General features: G+C 34.0%; 4 protein-coding genes across 4 annotated transcripts; 2 read left to right on the forward strand and 2 right to left on the reverse strand.

The window, feature by feature from the left end:
- The first annotated feature begins 507 nt into the window (after positions 1 to 507).
- On the forward strand, positions 508 to 3,978 carry LOC146729106 (uncharacterized). The gene is made up of 4 exons (XM_085495677.1): positions 508 to 857; positions 1,502 to 1,579; positions 1,814 to 1,888; positions 2,253 to 3,978. Exons 1-4 carry the CDS (start codon positions 575 to 577, stop codon positions 3,272 to 3,274), a joined length of 1,458 nt encoding a protein of 485 aa, XP_085351803.1. The 5' UTR covers positions 508 to 574; the 3' UTR covers positions 3,275 to 3,978.
- Positions 3,545 to 5,660, reverse strand: LOC102801316 (uncharacterized). Its single transcript, XM_006814466.3, has 3 exons — positions 5,349 to 5,660; positions 4,975 to 5,110; positions 3,545 to 4,650 (listed from the first exon to the last, which is right to left on the reverse strand). Exons 1-3 carry the CDS (start codon positions 5,454 to 5,456, stop codon positions 4,409 to 4,411), a joined length of 486 nt encoding a protein of 161 aa, XP_006814529.2. The 5' UTR covers positions 5,457 to 5,660; the 3' UTR covers positions 3,545 to 4,408.
- Positions 5,661 to 6,376: 716 nt separating this feature from the next.
- Positions 6,377 to 7,819, reverse strand: LOC146729107 (uncharacterized; the record flags this gene model as incomplete). The annotated part of the gene is made up of 1 exon (XM_085495623.1): positions 6,377 to 7,819. A coding segment is annotated over exon 1 (1,278 nt), but the record flags the coding sequence as incomplete, so codon positions are not given.
- Positions 7,820 to 10,791: 2,972 nt separating this feature from the next.
- On the forward strand, positions 10,792 to 16,853 carry LOC100376685 (2-Hydroxyacid oxidase 2-like). The gene is made up of 8 exons (XM_085495810.1): positions 10,792 to 11,288; positions 11,826 to 11,977; positions 12,204 to 12,494; positions 12,862 to 12,911; positions 13,002 to 13,214; positions 13,353 to 13,511; positions 15,421 to 15,490; positions 16,096 to 16,853. The coding sequence occupies exons 1-8, from the start codon at positions 11,146 to 11,148 to the stop codon at positions 16,161 to 16,163; spliced, it is 1,146 nt and encodes a 381-aa protein (XP_085351936.1). The 5' UTR covers positions 10,792 to 11,145; the 3' UTR covers positions 16,164 to 16,853.
- Positions 16,854 to 18,926: the final 2,073 nt, after the last annotated feature.

The raw sequence follows: 18,926 nt of genomic DNA on the forward strand, positions 1-18,926 counted from the left end.
AAATTACTTTTTCTGTAAAAAAAAATAATTACGCATTTATGCTGGCGGTAAGAAGTATTTTTTTCGCTTTTCCTAGTTGTTCAATAGTCTGGTAAATTGAATGTGTCTGGTCAGTTTTATTCAAGCAATGCGTTTAAAAAAATAGTGTGCTGAATTTCAATTACTGTTTTAGTCGCATTGCCCCCCAACTCAAACCACAACTCGTTGGTAAATAATCGATGAAATAGTTTGTCTGGACACATTTAAGTTCCTCTTATTGTCACCTTAAAGCTGTGAAAATTTGTTGATAATCCGACGACAATAAGTATACGTTATTTTTTGTTAAAGACCTTGTATTTTGACACAGTCCCTCAACACCCGGTTAGGAAACGCTACGGATTCGAACGGCACAATGCGTGTTTCGCGTTCGTACAGTTCGGATGCCCTCAGCCTGTTACTTTTGCATTAGCATAAAATTAGCATAAGATATGACATCATTTGAATTTCAGCGCATGCGTATATTTTTTGTTTTGATTCACTTTATCGTCTGGCAAATTCACTTCCTGATTAGAATAATTTTCATAATTACAACGCAATGTGGCAAAAACACGACGATTTCGTCGATTTTGATGACAGTAACATCGATTGGTGCGATATTTTAGAAGAACCAGGAGACCATGGTTCTGCGGGAGCTGACGAGAAGTCTCAGGCTGTTGAATCGCTGTTAACACCGATGACTACGGGATCGACTTCAAGTTCAACCCGCAGGTCAAAAAAGCTCAACTTTGTTTATGTATGCCCTTTTTGCGAAAAAAAGTACAAGAGTGCAAGTGGATTTCGTGGGCATGTGAAGAGTGTCCACAACCAGGATATAAAAGGTACTAGTATGTTTTATTAATTCTCATCACAACAATTCCCTCAAGTTGTTCGTAATTTTAGCGTGTGTGTCATCCAGTTCGTTCAACGTTGTATGTGGAAAATTAATGATGATCTCTCGGTCTGTTGTCATTTATATTGAATGTTCGAAAGTACCTAAACTAAACCCATATTTTTTACGAACGCCAAATATAAAACAAAAAATCTGTTTCAAAAATTGTAGATGGTGTGAATTTGTTTCTGAACAGAAAATGTACTGTCGATACATCACTAAACAGGTATTGACATCGTATCCATTTGTTTCCAACATGGTTGATGGTGCGAATTTGTTTTTACTAGTACATAGATAAAATCGCACTTTCATTGTATTCACACTTGTACTGTCTGGTCATCCCTGAACAACATGAACACGTTTTTTTAAAATCGTGAAACATGTTATGCCACTTATGGCAAATTTTTTGAAAAACAATTCAGTGAATTCACCAAATTTTATATATACCCACAGATAAGTCAGTTCTTAACATACTGATAGTTTTTGTTATTTCTATCACTAAACGGCTGTTTTTTATCAATCCTGCAATGCCTAATTTCTTATGTGATAATTACACAATTTAAATATGAACATATTTTTATATACTTTTGACAGCATCTTCCTACAAATGTAAAGTTGGAGAAACAGAGGAGGTCAACCCAATCAGACAAGAGGCTACAAAACATAATTATGGTGAGTTGTTTATTTATCAAAACTCACAAGTCTTCTGCCAGGGTTACCTCCAGTCTTGTTTTTTTTCTAGGGTACTGCTAGCCCCCACCCACAAATCTGTTAACTCTAAAAAGATTATAATGCGCAATAAGAAGAAGAAGAAAGAAGAAAAACTATACTGTGAAATTAAAGTTTTTAAGATGTGTAGGCTGTTTATAAAATTATATTAATATCAGCTATATTTTTTATCTGCAGATACTGGCAAGCAGCAACCAACAAACACGTCTGGTGGTTCAGAACCTGCAACAGCACTGCTATCCCCCAAAAAAGGTGAGAACTAATTATTTCCGTCAATCAGTATTCAATGGCTGTAGTTAAATAATACACATTTACAACTGTGAATTATATGAACAATGTCAGAGTCAAAATTGTTGGACAATATAAACCTTACGATAATTTTATATTAAGATAGAAATTTCTACTGACAGAGTTACTTAATATGGTGGGGAATACAATGAATTTTTAAATGCCTTTTGTTTCCTTTAACCAATTTGATTGTTTAGCCAGAAAACAATTATCTAAAATTTTGGCAACTTGTATGTGTGACAAGTGGCAGAATAAACACTTTCATTTAACTAAAATCAGTAATAATTTTGTTTTATTATTATTAATACATGGAAATTTTTTTTTTTAGGTTTTTACCAACCCAATAGGAAAATAACCATCACTCATCTCGAAGACAACATGCAAATTTACATTTTGAATGTATTAGAGCATGTTGCCAGTGATAAAAATGTAAATTTTGATGGCAGTATTCATGGCCAAAAAGTATCAACGTTGGCAGGCATTATTGCTGAAGCGTTACACAAAAATGGTAGTTTGGATGGCAACATTTTGCTTGAGCTGGCTCATCAAATTTGGAAGGCGATAACCTCAGGTGATGTTATGAAAGTCTATTCTTCCCACAATGAAGAGGTTTGGCACACCTTTTTTAATTTGTGGATTAATGAAACTACAACCAAAAGATTGTCTGACAATTTCAAAATTATTTGTAATGATAGTGCAGAACAAGAAAGTATTTTCCTGCTGACAAGGATGGTACTGTTTAAACTTATGGCAGAGGTGAGACTGACGTGCAATGCAGAACATAATGCTGCAACACCCAAATCAACAACTGAAATGTTGGCAGAAGAAAGGGAAGCATTGCGCTATTTTGCTGGGTATGTACCATATAAGTTGTTGAAGAAACTGCAGCAGAAAAAATCAGATCAAAGTGGACTCATAAATTTACTAAATAAAATGAAAGAAGATGAGCAACAGCGAAATGGTGGTAGTATGGCCAACACAAAGCAATGGCTTCACCAGCAGGACCAGGGTGGTCTGTTTCATGTAAACGACTCCACATTCCTATTCTTCCAGGAGGTAGAAATTGTGTGCAAAAAGCATCTCAGAATTGCAGAGATTAATGATGGCAAAAATATACATGAACTGATTTTCAAAGACATCCAGTCTAATAGAAAAATTCAGTCTTTATGGTCATGCATTACAAGAAGTGCTGACAATGACGAGATGTCATCTTCACTAGCAACTATGATTGTGGAGCTGTATGTTCAAGTTAGGTGTTTTTCATTTTGCAAGAGTATTGTTGAACTTTTCAAAACTTCAAGAAACAAACATGTGAAAGGTTCAAAAGGGCTCAGAAAAACACTGAGATGAACTGAAACTAAGGGACAGTGACTGAACAGCCAAAAAAAGAAAAATACTGTAAAATACTTTATTTTTGGTGGGGGAATTATTCAGTGAAAATAAAAACCAGTGAATATACTGATACCTTTTTACCAGTCCCTGTAATTTTACATTCAACTTGTCAAAAAATCATGAAAATAAATTCCATACAAAACACCTGAAAAGTGTTTTTAGTAAAAATTAACTCCAGCGAAAATAAAGTACTTTACAGTAGATTTTTTCACAATAATTTTGACATCATTTTTGTAATATAATGCAAGTTATTTATTCCACACATACCATTAAGAAAACTTAACAATTTACATTGTAATTTTTTTTACAGTAGATGTGTTTTCACAATAAATTTGCTATCATTTTTGTATTATATGCAAGTTATTAATTCCACTGATGTCATTAATAAAACTTAACCATTGACATTGTAAAAATATTTAATTACATTAAAATAAAAAAAAATGTGATACACACTAGTTTTGTATTCAACCCTTTCGGTGCTACCATTTTCATGCCAACATTTTTTTCCCAATTTTATTCCTGACCAAAATAGAGAGAGGTGGCAGTAATAGGGACAAACTCAGATTTTTCTTTAAAATTCATTTTCTGTGTGCATTTTGTTGCTTGTTGTGAGTTATTTATTCCACTTTAATTCATTAATAAAACTAAAATACTTATAATGATTAAGTGGTTATTCATTCATCAAAATAAAGAAAATGTCATTTTCACTAGTATTTCTAACAAGTTTTGGATTTGACCCTTTCACTGTATTTTTTTTTCAAAAATCTATTTAGGACTAAAACAGTAAGCTAGTTTACATGGGAGAAATTTGGTAGATTTTTTTACAAATCAATCTTTTGCAAAGGGTAGGTGCCCATAGATTTTTTACACTCATTTTATGTGTGAAATTGTGACATTTTTTTTTCTTGCTGTTGATAAATATATTTACAATGCTGAAATATTTATTTACATAAAAACATTTCCTGCCCTGGTTCTTTTTTCAAGAGTTGTTTTGTCAATATTGTACCTGTCCCAAAACAAACCCAATCACAATACAGAGTTCTCATTTCCTGTCCTAGATCTTTTTCAAAGAGGGGTGTTGTCAATAATTTCTTATAGAACTCTATTATGTCGACCAGTGTTTCCTGTAACGCACTGAAGGTGATGCGATTTCTGTAGTCTGATTGCGTTCTCTTGGTACCCAAATGCTTGTACATTTGGATCATTATTAGCACCACCACGATGTCTGTGATTACTAAAATGTGCCTCCAATGGGTCTTGACAAAGTTTCTCACTCAAAAAATATTGCACTCCATGATTTAAAAGATACTTTGTTGTTTCCACAAATGATTTAACTGAAAAATATGAAACAAAACATTGTGGATATTGATTTCTGAGGCATCAGGTTAGTATCAGATTCAATTGTGGAAATGGCAAATACAGGACCGTGAGCAGACAAAACCTGGCAACAGAGCCCTTTGATTGTTTGTAGCCTGTTAGTTAAGGCAAATTATATTTTTTAGTATTTTAACAAAGAATGTGTAGAAGAAATTGAAAATTTATGATGAAATTGGTCACCATGGACCTTTTCTTATTGCAGCTGTTACAATATTAGAAACCTAACACACAAAAGCAGATACATAATGTTAATTACATGTATAATGTTACTGTAGGCTTACCTGTCATCTTTAAACCCTCCATTGTTTGTCTGCTTATAAACATGGCACTTCTCTGAGGTTTGGTAAAATTTCCAGGCCACTGGGAAATCTTCTCCTCCCAACTAGTAAAATAATTTAAAAAATCCTGCTCAAGCCACTGTAAAAAAGCATGAACAAATTATATTTATAAGGTTATATTTACTCTTTGTTAAGAAAAACAAGCAGGTAAATGTCAGCAACATTTTGTTTGGTTTTTCATCAACTACTGGATAACGTAACTGCAACAGACAAAATGTTGTGAGGTGTGATTATTTTTTTATTTTTTTTTATTTTTTTCATAAATAATGACGGTATAACGTTGAGTTTGTTAAATCATAATGAAATTTAAATCTCACCTTAAGTCGTGGGTCATTTACATTTCTATAGAGTGCAAGATTAGGTTTTTTCTTTCTTAGATATTCTTCTTTGCATCTAACGTGCAAACAATCAACAAATTTGTCCATATATCGCACAAATTTGGCAGTCTCTCTAGCATCAGGTGGTCCATATGTCTCTATAGCATTGGCCACAGTTTCACTCAGCACCTGTGAAGAGTAGAAAGTTCTAATAGTAAATGCTGTTAGTTAAATTTATGACTTTATTATTTTTTTATCAGAAGGGCACCTGCTTGCATAAATATTAAATTAGTCTGCACAGAATCTGAGATGGTGGTTTGTATTTTGTGCAAGGAAAATGCAAATGTACTTGAACATACAGGTACATTTTTTTCATTCACATAGCTTTCACATATGTAACAGGGGTCCTGGTCTCACAACAAGCTGGTGTTCTGTCATTGATGAAGAATTTTTATCAAATTTTGCAAATGATACTCTATCATACAAACACTGGCAAATATTTGAATAACATACATACCTGAGCAGCAAGATTAACTCTCATAATTGAGAATGATGTAATGTTGATATGATCATATCCAATTTTATGGAGTAGATGGATGTCTCTGGTCTGGTCATCAATCACTAATTTCGACAGATGACGCCATAATATAGGATTTCCATTCTGTTAAAAATGTAACACTCATGAATATTCCATTAACATGAATAACTGACAGGAAAATTTATATTTGGCTAGTTCACATTTTTTTTTATAAAATACATGTATGACACAATGTTTGAAATAGCACATCAAAACATGTAGATTAGTTAAGCAATGGTTTAAAAATGTTAATACATACCCATAAACTTCTAGACTTTCCGTGTGACTCTGAATTAGCCCAACAATTCCTAGTGGTCTTGATTAAATGTGGTACATCAGATACAATATATATATATCTTCCATCAAAAGCAAAGAGGTTTTTGCACTTGAATACTAAACTATCTCTTGGTGCACCTAAGACTCTGTGCATCCTATAAAATTTCCTATTCCAGGATGCACCATCACTGGTGGACACGAGAACATGCAAACCACAAGATACTTCAAGATAACTTATAGTATTCCAGATAATAGGGAATAGATGATCAGCTCTACAACTATCTGTTGGATGATAAGACACACTCATCTGGAAATTTGATGCCAAATCACGAACCATAAGTACCAGAATATGACTAGCAAGTTCGGGCCCTTTAGTATTTTTACAATTGCCATATTTCTCTAGTTTTGCCAACTCATTATTGATATGACCAAGATTGATAAAACCAACTAACTCTCCAGTATATTTATCATACACAAGATCTTGTTTTATTTTCAGTTCATCGTGAAGAAGTGCTACATACTTAACAGCATTAGTTTTGCCATTCACTTCAGATACTAGTTCTTTTAGTACATGATGATTTATACCTGGTTCAGGCTTTATGTAGTTGGAATAATCTCTTAATGTTCTCTGACTTGGCAACTTTACAAATCCAGAGTTCTTCAGTGCTTCATATGCTGTTGATGACTTAAACCTCAGAAATAAACACCAACGAATAATAGTTGGATGCCAACGCATCTGACGACTGTCAGCACATCTTGCATGTTTTAACTGCTCTTCCCAGAATAAGCGTTGGAAACTGTCCTCTGGAAAGCATTTAATCACTTCACCACAGTTGTCTTCCATTATTGATTTGAAATCACTCTGCAATGATTTTTCAACAAAAACACCATCATCACTTATCAATCGCTTTACAGTTCTATCCAAGGTCCTTTTCAGTGCAATCTTTTCTTTCTGTAAATTTACAGCCCTTTCTTTTAACTGTACTTTGTCAAGATATCGAAGGTTAACTCTACTGCCTGTTTGAATTTTACATACTTGGTCTTGGCTTTTTCTTCTTGACAACAAAGATCTGAGGTTGTTGCGATATGAGGAACACTTAGTACATCTTATTTTATCGGCAATGAGTAGACAATTAGTTGTCCGTATAGTTGAGTGGTAGACTTTCCCATCTTTTGCTTTGGCATGCAAATCCTCTTCAATATATGCAGACACATCTTTTTCACAAGAAAATGAAAAAGCCTTCACAATCTCCCCACCTCGACTCTGCAGCAACTCTATAAATGATGGGTCTGTATTACCCATGCATATATTACACTGACTTATAACTGTGATAAGTTTGTTCAATACTTCAAAGTCAGTAACTGTTGGTGGAATGTTATTAAAAATGTAGTGACTGTTCAATAGATCTCTTCCATGAACTTTTACACGCCAGTTCAAGTCTTCTCCTACCATAACACACCTCACTATTTTTGACACATCGCCAATAAATTCCACTTGACTGAATCGAAATTCTGTTGCGGAACTCAGAAGTGATCAACCAGATGGTAACGTGATGTTATTGACATGCTGCTGCAAATAGCTGAAGCTAAGCAGAACTGGTTCTCTGTTGTCATCACTCTCCTGAAATGTAAAATATTAATAAGACTTGAATGAAAAAAAAAATTTTTCAAAAAAATAATTTGGTTTTCAATGATATGTTTATACAGTAGCCTCTGTTTGGAAATAATAAAATAAACCTAGTGGAATGTTATAGCAACTTGTAATGAGGTAGACAATCTCACCCAAAACATTTCAAAAAATTATAACTTAACATACCTGGATCTTATATTTTGTGACAGTAGGAATACCAGAAGACTGTTGTTGTTTTAATTTCTTTTTTTCTATCAAATCTCTGTAATATCGCTTTGGACGGTCCCATTTATTTTTACGAAACGGCATTTTATTCATACACCACCTATTGAATGAAAGGAGACAGCAGATATGGGGTTACATTAGTAACAGTTCACAATCATGGACGAGTTTGGGTTCAGAGGTTTCACCGGCAAAATTGAGCACAAAAAACATAAAACTATTATAGATTAAATAATCACCATGGCGATGACACTTTCGATAGCGCATATAAGCAAAGAAAAACTCAATACAACATCAGATGATATGAGTAAAAAGGTTCCAAAGTGAACTGGCTAGTTCCGAGACAGCAGTATGTATCCATGGAACGACGCCATATTATCCACTAAAATGTCAGATTAAAATAATGTTATATGGTTTTAAAATGATGTTAAATGGTCGCAAAACCACAAACATAGCAATAAAAACATAAAAACCTCCATCTACGATTACATTTATAAGTTTAAACTAAAATTTCTGACAGTAGTGTTGAAAACAAACGTAGTCTATGAAACGCATTGTAAATAAATAGGACGCCATTTTGTTTCTTTTGGTTAAAACAATACAGTTGAAACATTAATGGATTTATCTTTAACTGACCATTTTACACCCATATAAGCAGAATTGCCCTAGTCGTTGACCATTGTACTTTGATTATTTTAGAATGAATAAGCAAAGAGTGGCTAAAAGGACGATATAAAAGGTTCCAAAAGTTACGATGCCCACCGTCATTAACATTGTGTCGAAAGGTGACGATCAAGTAAAACACAAGCTCAAAATGAACGTTGATTTTTTGGGTATGAGACAAGTATACATAATCGAAAATACTTACCTAGATTTAGAAAGACTAAAACAATCTTGTAAATAAAATTCGATGATCTTCTCCTGGTATATTATACGTAAGATACGAAAAAATCGAGAGATAATGAGAGTACGGTCTGACGTTTACGTAAGAACGCAACAGTACTATGACGTCATTGTCTCGCAGGAAGAGCGAAACACGCATCCCCCAGACGCAACCTCGATTCACGCGTATAGAACAATAGCGTTTCCTAACCGGGTGTTGAGGTGATTTTGAAAAACATAAACTCCTAGAAAACGTCCATGAAGTCACAGCAAAGATTTTCAAGCTTGTTTATTGGCACAATCAATTTGTTTTCCCATCAAGGTCTGTTTTAACATGTGTAGGGACATCCAAATGTGTAAGGCTATTGGAAACCAAAAAAATAAAGGAATGGGATAGCTATATTTGGATAAATTCGGCATATGAAAACACCAAAATCAATGATTTTTTTAGTGGCTGTGTGACCTTGTGTCTGACACATTCATATGCAAATGACTAATCTGTGAAACAAACAGGGGCGGAGACAAACCACTCAAATGTTTGGAAACACTCATTGTGTGTCAGATAGCTACTGATAACACATCCTAACATTGCTTTGTCTTGAGTTTATCTTTGAAACTTATAGACACACAGATTAAACCTGTGTTGTTGATGTTGGAAAACACTACTGAGGCTGCCTTGCTTTCCTTCAGAAAATCTACATTTTAACCAACTTACATGACATTCTATGTTATGTTGACTTTATCATATGAAAGTTTATAGTGCATTTCATCAATTAATAAATAAATGTGAAAATCGTAATTTTCAACACAAATAATAGTCTCGCTACCTTAATGCTGGTTACCATGTCGTGTCGACATCACGTGGATAGATTGTGTGCCGCTCCAATGAAAAAAACATTTATGTTATGATTTGCTATAATGTACTAATTTGTTTTTGAGTCCTCCCCAACAACCTAGAAAATTCAAATGTAGATAACAATTACCAGACTTCACGCCGTAATTGCGAAGGGGAAACCGATAGTATTTTTGATTCATCTGACGAGTGATGATGTATTTGGTGGCGCATATTTCGATTTTTCGTCAGCAATAAAAGCAAATTATACCATTTACATTGGTCGATGATATCTATTTTTTTTAAATTTCCCCTATAGTACATGAAATCAAAGTATATACATTAACTTTGCATTTGTTTTTCTTTTTATTAGTTTGAATATATTTTTCAGTGGAAAGTTTGTTTTATTTAAATTTTGTATCTGGCTAATTTTCAGTTGAAATACTTTTTTGTGAGTACTAGTATATTCTTAAACTGTAAGTCCAGTCAAAGAAAGTCTTATCGTAACCTCGCAGTATTACACTGTATTGTCAGCATGGAATTTGACCACGTTTCCATTGAAATAACATTTGCATTCTTCATAATACTTCGAAACCATGAATTGCAAATCCGTTTTGAAAAGCAAACCGAAATTACAACAATTTAAATGGATTTAAAAATGCAATTATAAATGTTAAACTTCAAAGGTGGAATTTAAAATCTAAATAGACATTAAGAACGAAAATATTTTTTTTTCAAAGAAAATTGTAGTTTTAATTGTAGTCAAATAAAACATGGTTGCGAATTTAAACTAGAATTTGAAATAGACTGGTGTTATGTAGAAAATATTTGAGCTGTGACGAGGGTATACTACTAGGCCATTGATTGTAATTTTGCTAATCAACATGAGAACTTACAAAGAACGATTATTTCCATTATTTTAAAACGTTTATTTTATCTTGTGGAGTTAATGATCGGTATTTTGCCAACCAGTCACTGCGCACGCGCAATAACGCGTAAACAAGTGCGACCCCCGTCATTGAACAGACATAATATATACGAGGGAAGGATTTCCAGCTGCTTCATAACAAAGAAACACTATTTTCTTTTTTACTATGCATGTTTTTTTATACATTATCTTCTATTTTTTTTCTAACTTATGTATTTTATTAGTTTTAGTTATATTTATAATTTTGTTTTGTCATTATGTTTATATATATCACCTTTATTGTATTTATCAATACCCCATTGTGGATACAATTTCAATAACGTTATTATTATTATTATTATTATTATTACATATTCAATGCGATGACATCATGTGGCACGCCAGCAGGTTCACCTAAATACGCATTTTAAAGGTCATGAACCACCTCATGTGCGGTCAGCTGTATCAACAATGGCTGTCAACACCTACATGGTGTGCCTCGATGACTACGAATATTACGCTAAAACACACCTATCGCTTATGACATGGAGCTTCTATTCCTGTGGAACCGATGACGAAATTACGTTGGAAGAAAACAGGAGAGCGTTTCGAAGGTATATGTATATATGTCTATCACAAACAGTACCTGTTTCCAAATTTCTTGGTGTCTACATTATACATTTACTGGGTTAGAAATGGTTTTCAGAACGAGGCTGTTCTCACACGATTCAAGTGAAGCTTTTTAAGAGCACAACGTTCGTACCAAAAATGGTACTTTTTTAAGCAGCAACACCCTGGATTCTAACAATTTTCAGATCGATGAATTGTGTCAATGCATGGTTTCTCAACTAAATGAGCTAAGTAGGAAGATTGAGGTTGAAAGCAACATGGTTGTAGTTTCTAATGATATGCAAGAGTCAGGTATTCTTTCTACAGTTCATTGGCTCATTTGTCCTTCTGTACATCGTGCGTAAACTTCGTACAGTGTGACAAAACACAAACCGTGACGAGTCTGTAAAAAACAAACAAAAAAAACTCGCCAATTTCGCAGTATTATTTACGGTAACTAGGACGCTAGCATTGTAACCCTGCAACAAACATGCCGTTAATTCTGATACACTAAATAAACACAATTCTTTCTTGAATTAAAGAATTCGACTGAAACCAAGAGTATTAAGAGACGTTTCAACACGTGACCTGAAAACTACAATACTTTGCAGAGAAATCGACATACCAATATGCATATCTCCAACAGCACTCCACGGATGGGCTCATCCTGATGCTGAAGCTGGGGCGGCTAGAGGTAGGACATTATGAAGCAATTAGAATCATATACAAGCTGTTTTTTTTTACACAAAAATAACAAACCACGTATATATCATTAGCAAGCTTATCAATGAATATTTATTGTGGTATTTATTTTTGTTCAGTAGTAATGGAAATGGAAAACGAATAAGCCTCAGTACTTTCTTGACGTGTATACAGTTTAGTTCACTTTTTAATCCATATCATACCTTAATATATTCCAGCCTCTGAGATGTTTAATACATGTATGGTGCTCTGTACGATCAGTTCGATGTCACTAGAGGACATTTGCTTTGCTAACACTGGAGGTACTAAATGGCTGAATATTTATCTATTTCGTAATCGGCATGTAACAGCGGACTTAGTGCTAAGAGCGGAACGATCTGGATGTAAAGGCATTGTTGTATCGATCGATTACTGCGAACCTGGTAACAAACGAAGGTTGGCTCGTGTAACTGGAGACATTATAGCAAAAAATGTCGACATTCCTAATTTTGAGAAATACTACAAAGAATGTAAGCAATATTTAATAAGGCTGTATTGAATTAACTAATGGAAGTTCAAGAATGTCTTACGTTAATAATATGACGTCATCTGCTTATGACATGGTTTAATGAATTCAAAGTACCAACAACTCAACAACACATTTGTAACAAATTGATTAAAAATTAAGCTACACTTGTTCACAACGATAATTTGATGAGATGCTGAATTGTCGAGTTACGAGCAGCGAGTTACGAAAACATCGAAAAACAAAAGACCATATTTTAGATACTATGCCATTTTTTGCAAAACCATGTTCAATTAACAGTTAACAGAACTTCGAGTTATGGGCAACATATTTTGTTTGTTTTGTTTATCGTTAACTACCCACGTTATCAGCGCGACCACGGAGGGCGTTCCAATGTTTTTGCTCGCGTGAATTAAATCGGGCAATTGAATTTGTATGGTAATTGCATTGTCTATGTATTTTTATTTAACCTTAACACTCGCAAACCTCAATGATTGTCTTATAATTAAAGGGAGTATTAGATAAATCAACAAACGAAAAAGTGAAAAGTGATCCAAGTGCAACGTGGGCGGACATTGATTGGATAAAGTCTATAACCAAATTACCCATAATACTCAAAGGCATTATGACAGTTGAAGATGCATTGATTGCAGTGGAACATAAAGTGGATGCTATTATGGTATCTAACCATGGTGGGAGACAGCTAGATGGTGTACCAGCCACGGTAAGTAATAAAGACGTACTGTTTTGTACATAATGACTATAAATAATGATTATTCACGCATTCACAAATTGTGCAAGCAACGCGCAAGTCAAAGTTATGTCATCACAGTATTCTCCCCGCTCTAAATTTATTGCTCAGATAGATGTGTTAGCAGGGATATCCAGGGCTGTAGGTGATAAAATAGAAGTCTACATGGATGGTGGTGTACGTACAGGTACTGATGTATTGAAAGCATTGGCTCTTGGTGCTAGGGCTGTCTTTATTGGTAGACCAGTTTTATACGGCTTGGCGTACAAGGTGAGATTTATTTTATTCTTGACATTTCGTAATACGAATTATCTTGACAATGATATACAATACATGAGCAGCTGAACGCTTTGACCGTTATTCGATGCGAGTATTACACTTTTTAATAACGCCATCTACGGCGTGAAAGCGTTATTTATACGTACATATGCGAAAGTGGTGCGATAATTTCCCGCGGTATGTCTTTGTATGTTTTTTAGGATCTTTGGTAGTGAAGTGATGAACTAATATGCAGGTATCAATTTTAACGGGTTTTAAATTAAAAATCGAATGACGAATTAAAATATCAGACAATTTACAGTGACCTTCGTGTTCACCTGTAAAAATCTAAACAATAAATTTGGTATCGAATATTGTTTCATTTCGGGGGGTTAGAATAAAAATATGATTAAAATAATCAATTTAAAATAAAAATTGTAATGCTCAACCTAGTGAACGTTGCAATTTCGATCTCTGCATTGGCATACGTGATAAACTGATGCGTTGTTTTTTCAAGCGATCATTTCTCAGTGCTTGGGCGTCTTCTTGCCAAATTTGATCTGAACCTTTTTACCATGGAGGGTAGTATTGCTTACTAATCATATTCTGGTGTTTTGAGATCGTGTTGAAGGATTCAGTTTATTTCGCCACACACGGTGCTATATTGTACACGTTTATATCGTTCTAGATCCCGAATTACCCACTCTAGAATTTGTTAAAGTAGTTTATTGTAAATTAAAAAAATATAACCAAATTGTTAGTCACAGACATGTTTCTAAAAGTGGTAGTATACGCCATATGAAAACCCATTCAAGGGTTGTGTGTATGAAATGCTTTGGTTATCATTTAAATTTACACTTGCGAAATAGTTTTAAAAGTGATTCATAACCACGTGCTCAGCAAAAATCCAGTATAACACATCACACTTTTGGATGAGTACCCATCGGGTTTTGAAATTTACAATTTGTTATCTAGAAGAATTACTTACATTGTTCACCATGTGATTTTCCTGATTCGCCCGAACGTTGTTGAAATAAAAGTGCGAAGTAGACAACTTGAACTTTTTTTTTGTTTCGAATTATGTGTCCCTAAATAAGTGATAACTTGCATATACAAATAAGAATATTTTTTTTTAAATGGGAATTTAATTCTAGGTCTTACTTTCAATTGTGTAGTTATCCTTTTTACTGATTTTTTCATCAAATCGTATTACTGTTTCTAATTATGTTAGTTATTCCTGGGCCTTGTATTATACATGGCAAGCATATGCTATATAATCCTATCACTAATCTGATGGACGTACTTAGAGGAAATGACTGTGGTAATGTTGAAGTTAGGCACTGATTGTGGGTTGGTTACCTTGCGGTTTATATGTGTATTTAGTAAGCATGTTTAGTAGCTTAGTTGTGATGCACAATTCATTAATTACAGTAAATTATGCGATACTTTCATTTCAGATACATATAACATTCATATTTACCTCGTGTTTTGCGATTTATAAACATAGCTATTTTAAACCAAACTAGTCGTGCCTTTGAAATTTATCATTTATGTGCTACAACATGTATGTACGTGGATATGTTCTGACAAATATTGAAAACTCGCATTGTTGACACACTTACGACGTGAAAATATGGTGCGCGTCGATTCTTATAATAACAGTTTAGCTGACCTATCGGAAAAATGTAATTCTATAGCTGACCTATGAAATTTGTCAGGTGATCAAGTATAATGAGCGCCCTCTGTGCCAGTGGTTGCGTCTCGTCTGTGAAATGCAAACCAGACTACAAACTAATTTTAGTTTTATTTGGATTTGTAAATAAGGCGTGGTAATCCCCCTCTTATTATTAGGATGCTACACACTTCACCTATGATTGGTGATATATTGAAAATAATAACAAGCAGTGATGTTGTTTTCCAGGGCACAGAAGGCGTTAAAAATGTTCTGCAGATTCTGAAAAATGAATTGAGTTTAGCAATGGCGTTATCTGGTAAGATATTTAATATATTCATATTAGTATAATCACAACAATAACAACTAATATGTACCTATTTAACATTCATGTTATAAAGTATGTTGTTTGTTACAAAACAAGTGTGTTATTGGTATGTAATCTACACCATATGAACTCTTATCATACTTACTTACTAAACTGTACACAAATATGATACAGTGTTTTATGACTCTGTGCGTCATCTAAACCATAAATTGGGTTTCGGATTTTCAACAACGATTTGAATTGTTTTTGATTACTAACATGTCAAATTTAAGGGACATTACGAACATATTAAAGTGGGAGGGTCGTCTCCTGTGTGCGCGGGGGAATTGAGTCCCAAACGACGATAGCAACACACGCTAGAAACGCAAAGGCTCATGGGTAGACGCTTGATTGTAAACAATGACACGCTATGACCATCTACGCAGGTGACGACTCCCTCGCTTTAACAAACAACAAGCTGACGGCCACAGCAAATGCCCTCGTCACCGTAAGCAGACACGAATAACAGATAAGGATACGTTCCTGCATTGTTCGTCAGTGATGCATAATAGTATGTATTATGGTTTTATGAATAATGTATTATGGTTTTATTGCAGGTTGCAGAACTATTCAAGACATTAGCCCATCGCTGATTCAGACAAATGCACACAATTCTCGACTCTAAGTAATCTTAGGTTTGTTTCGCTAATTGATCGATATTTTAAACTTACAATACAGAAGAGAGTGGGAAATTTATCAAGCAGAGATACACAGAGACGATGTATTTGATTTGAGTATTGATGTTATTTTGTATTATCTTAATAATGTCATTTATTTATTACCAAATGCTTCAGCGTGGTATTAAAAGTTAGTTTTCAGGGGTGGGTGATACCAATGGTTGTACATATGGGGCTGAATGGGCTGAAATACAATATGTAGTGTTTTCATGTTTCGTCTGATATTTCTGTGGTATTATGCTGCTGTAACTGATGCAAGATTTGTTCCAAAATTTAGTGTATTGTATGCACTCAAGGGTTATTTGTTTTTTCCGAAAACACCCCTATTTTCTAATGGCAGAGTCGAACCAGTTTAACTCACACTGGGAAATCTGCATTACATATAAGTGGTATTTTCTTTCAATTTTTAACAAAAAATTATCATTTCCTCTTTCAAATATATACATTTTTTACTATACTGTGTGCAGTATCTCACTTGAATTTACATAAGAAGATTCACTCAATCTTACTTTCAGTCATATTTGAAATATTTATTCAATATTTTGTCAGTTACAAACTTTTTGCAAACTGTCGGTGTTAATCATTACTTATAAAATATTTTTATTTTTCCACTCACAAATAAAATGTTACATTTAAAACTCTTAGTTTCTTCATTATTTGTACTTGTATATGTGACTAAATAACTAACAATTGCCATTATGATACACAAATATACCTTTTGACCCGAAACGCCCCTTAAGTAGTACTGTGGAATACTTCATTTTCACTGAAAACATTTTTCCGTTAACATAAATTCCATTGAAAATGTCATTTCCCTTATACTCTATTCAGACTTGACACAGCACAGTGAAAATTAGGTTCACACGTAATGCCTGAAAACTTTTCAGCGAAAATAAATTAAGTGAAATTCTATGTGACTTCATGAGTTGGAAATTATATGACACCCACCCCTACCCCTCAATATACACTGCACCCCCAAAACATCCTTTCACCTGTGTATTCTATCTGACTTCAGGTGAAATTGAATTTAACAAATTATATTACAACGGACGTAATTATAATTTCAGCCTCTAGTTCAGCACTACCTAGTCTTTATGCCAAGTTATCCATTGTCTACATCAGTGACTTCAAAATTGCATGGGAGTGTCAGTCTTATTGTTTATTGTAATGTCAATTTTTGCCATTACTTGGAACATAAAGCTGTAACCACAGACCGTCTAGGTGCTGTAACCAAATCTTGGTATAAGAATCGGTTAGGCAAGCTTGAACTATGCATGTGAAGCCAGCTCAAAAGTATAACCAATTCCTATAGATTTATTGTTGTTTGGTAACTATTTGCTGCAAATGCAACAAAATTATTATCAGTCAACCTTAATATCCTCGCATTTTTATTTTTGCGTGTTGTGAGTAATTTAGACTGCGTAAATAATCTCCAGTTCTGCAGAAAAAAAAGTATTAGCAATTTCGAAATCTTTCACTGTATTCATCAGCCTTATTAACAAGCAGCCTGTCGGCTGAGATAGCTCCGCTGTTAGCAATGCACATGGCAATTAAAGAACAGAAGATATCATTAGAAAATGAACAAATCTGAGAGAGGTCCACATGTAGTACCTATATGTATAATATATCAAAGCAATTGGACTTGCGGTTTTCAACAAGAAGTCGAAAATATCACTTTTTACCAAAAATTACAAAAATATTCATCAAAATTAGAGAATTAAAGATATCATCATGAAATGAACAAATCTGAGAGAGGTCCACATGTAGTACCTATATATGTAATATCAAAGCAATTGGACTTGCGGTTTTCAACAAGAAGTCGAAAATATCACTTTTTACCAAAAATTACAAAAATATTCACCGAAATTAGAGAATTAAAGATATCATCATGAAATGAACAAATCTGAGAGAGGTCCACATGTAGTACCTATATATGTAATATCAAAGCAATTGGACTTGCGGTTTTCAACAAGAAGTCGAAAATATCACTTTTTACCAAAAATTACAAAAATATTCACCGAAATTAGAGAATTAAAGATATCATCATGAAATGAACAAATCTGAGAGAGGTCTACCCAAGGTACATATACACCAAGTATCAAAGCATTCAGGCTTGTAGTTTTCAAGAAGAAGTCGAAAAAGTAAAACATTGACACGGACGACGACGACGGACAATCACTCATATGATAAGCTCCGCTCGACAAAGTCGACAGCGGAGCTAAAAATGGAGCGCTTCAACCCTAGTATCAGTTACATTATGGGTGACTACGAATCGCTTGGACATTTTCAGAATTGGATTCCAAATAATATTTTAAAAGCTAATCATAAAAACAGCCAATAGAAGCATTGCGTTTACGTTCAAAAGCCAATAATATATAACATATCTAACACATAAATGCGGTCATTAACGATTCATATGGAAATATTAGTTTTTACACAGAAGAAATTGAAATCTTTATCGGTAATCTTTTGTGTTGTCTTTTGTCTACAAGATTCGGTATAATCTCAGAAGACGTACCTACACTTTATGAATTTGTTTAATTATGCTGATTTATTCATGACGTGTAGTTTCTGTACTTATGAATGTTCAATAATTTCTAGGTCTAAACTGAGCGATATAGGGGAAATTAGCAACCCTTAGGGGGTGGGGGTTAATACCAGGGACCCATTTGAAGCGCAGCGATGTTCCTCTGCCAGGTGGTCTTGTTAAT

This window comes from Saccoglossus kowalevskii, chromosome 22 (assembly GCF_978046115.1).
Source record: "Saccoglossus kowalevskii chromosome 22, keSacKowa6.1, whole genome shotgun sequence".
Lineage (NCBI taxonomy): Eukaryota > Metazoa > Hemichordata > Enteropneusta > Harrimaniidae > Saccoglossus > Saccoglossus kowalevskii.

Bases quoted from the DNA above. Each gene is read 5' to 3' on its own strand.
- LOC146729106 (XM_085495677.1), top strand. From the start codon at position 575: ATGTGGCAAAAACACGACGATTTCGTCGATTTTGATGACAGTAACATC. The intron at 1,580-1,813 runs GTGAGTTGTTTA...TTTTATCTGCAG, and splicing joins GGCTACAAAACATAATTATG to ATACTGGCAAGCAGCAACCA. The intron at 1,889-2,252 runs GTGAGAACTAAT...TTTTTTTTTTAG, and splicing joins ACTGCTATCCCCCAAAAAAG to GTTTTTACCAACCCAATAGG.
- LOC102801316 (XM_006814466.3), bottom strand. From the start codon at position 5,456: ATGGACAAATTTGTTGATTGTTTGCACGTTAGATGCAAAGAAGAATAT. The intron at 5,111-5,348 runs GTGAGATTTAAA...GCTTTTTTACAG, and splicing joins TAAATGACCCACGACTTAAG to TGGCTTGAGCAGGATTTTTT. The intron at 4,651-4,974 runs GTAAGCCTACAG...CATATTTTTCAG, and splicing joins GGAGGGTTTAAAGATGACAG to TTAAATCATTTGTGGAAACA.
- LOC100376685 (XM_085495810.1), top strand. From the start codon at position 11,146: ATGGCTGTCAACACCTACATGGTGTGCCTCGATGACTACGAATATTAC. The intron at 13,215-13,352 runs GTAAGTAATAAA...TTTATTGCTCAG, and splicing joins TAGATGGTGTACCAGCCACG to ATAGATGTGTTAGCAGGGAT. The intron at 15,491-16,095 runs GTAAGATATTTA...GTTTTATTGCAG, and splicing joins TTTAGCAATGGCGTTATCTG to GTTGCAGAACTATTCAAGAC.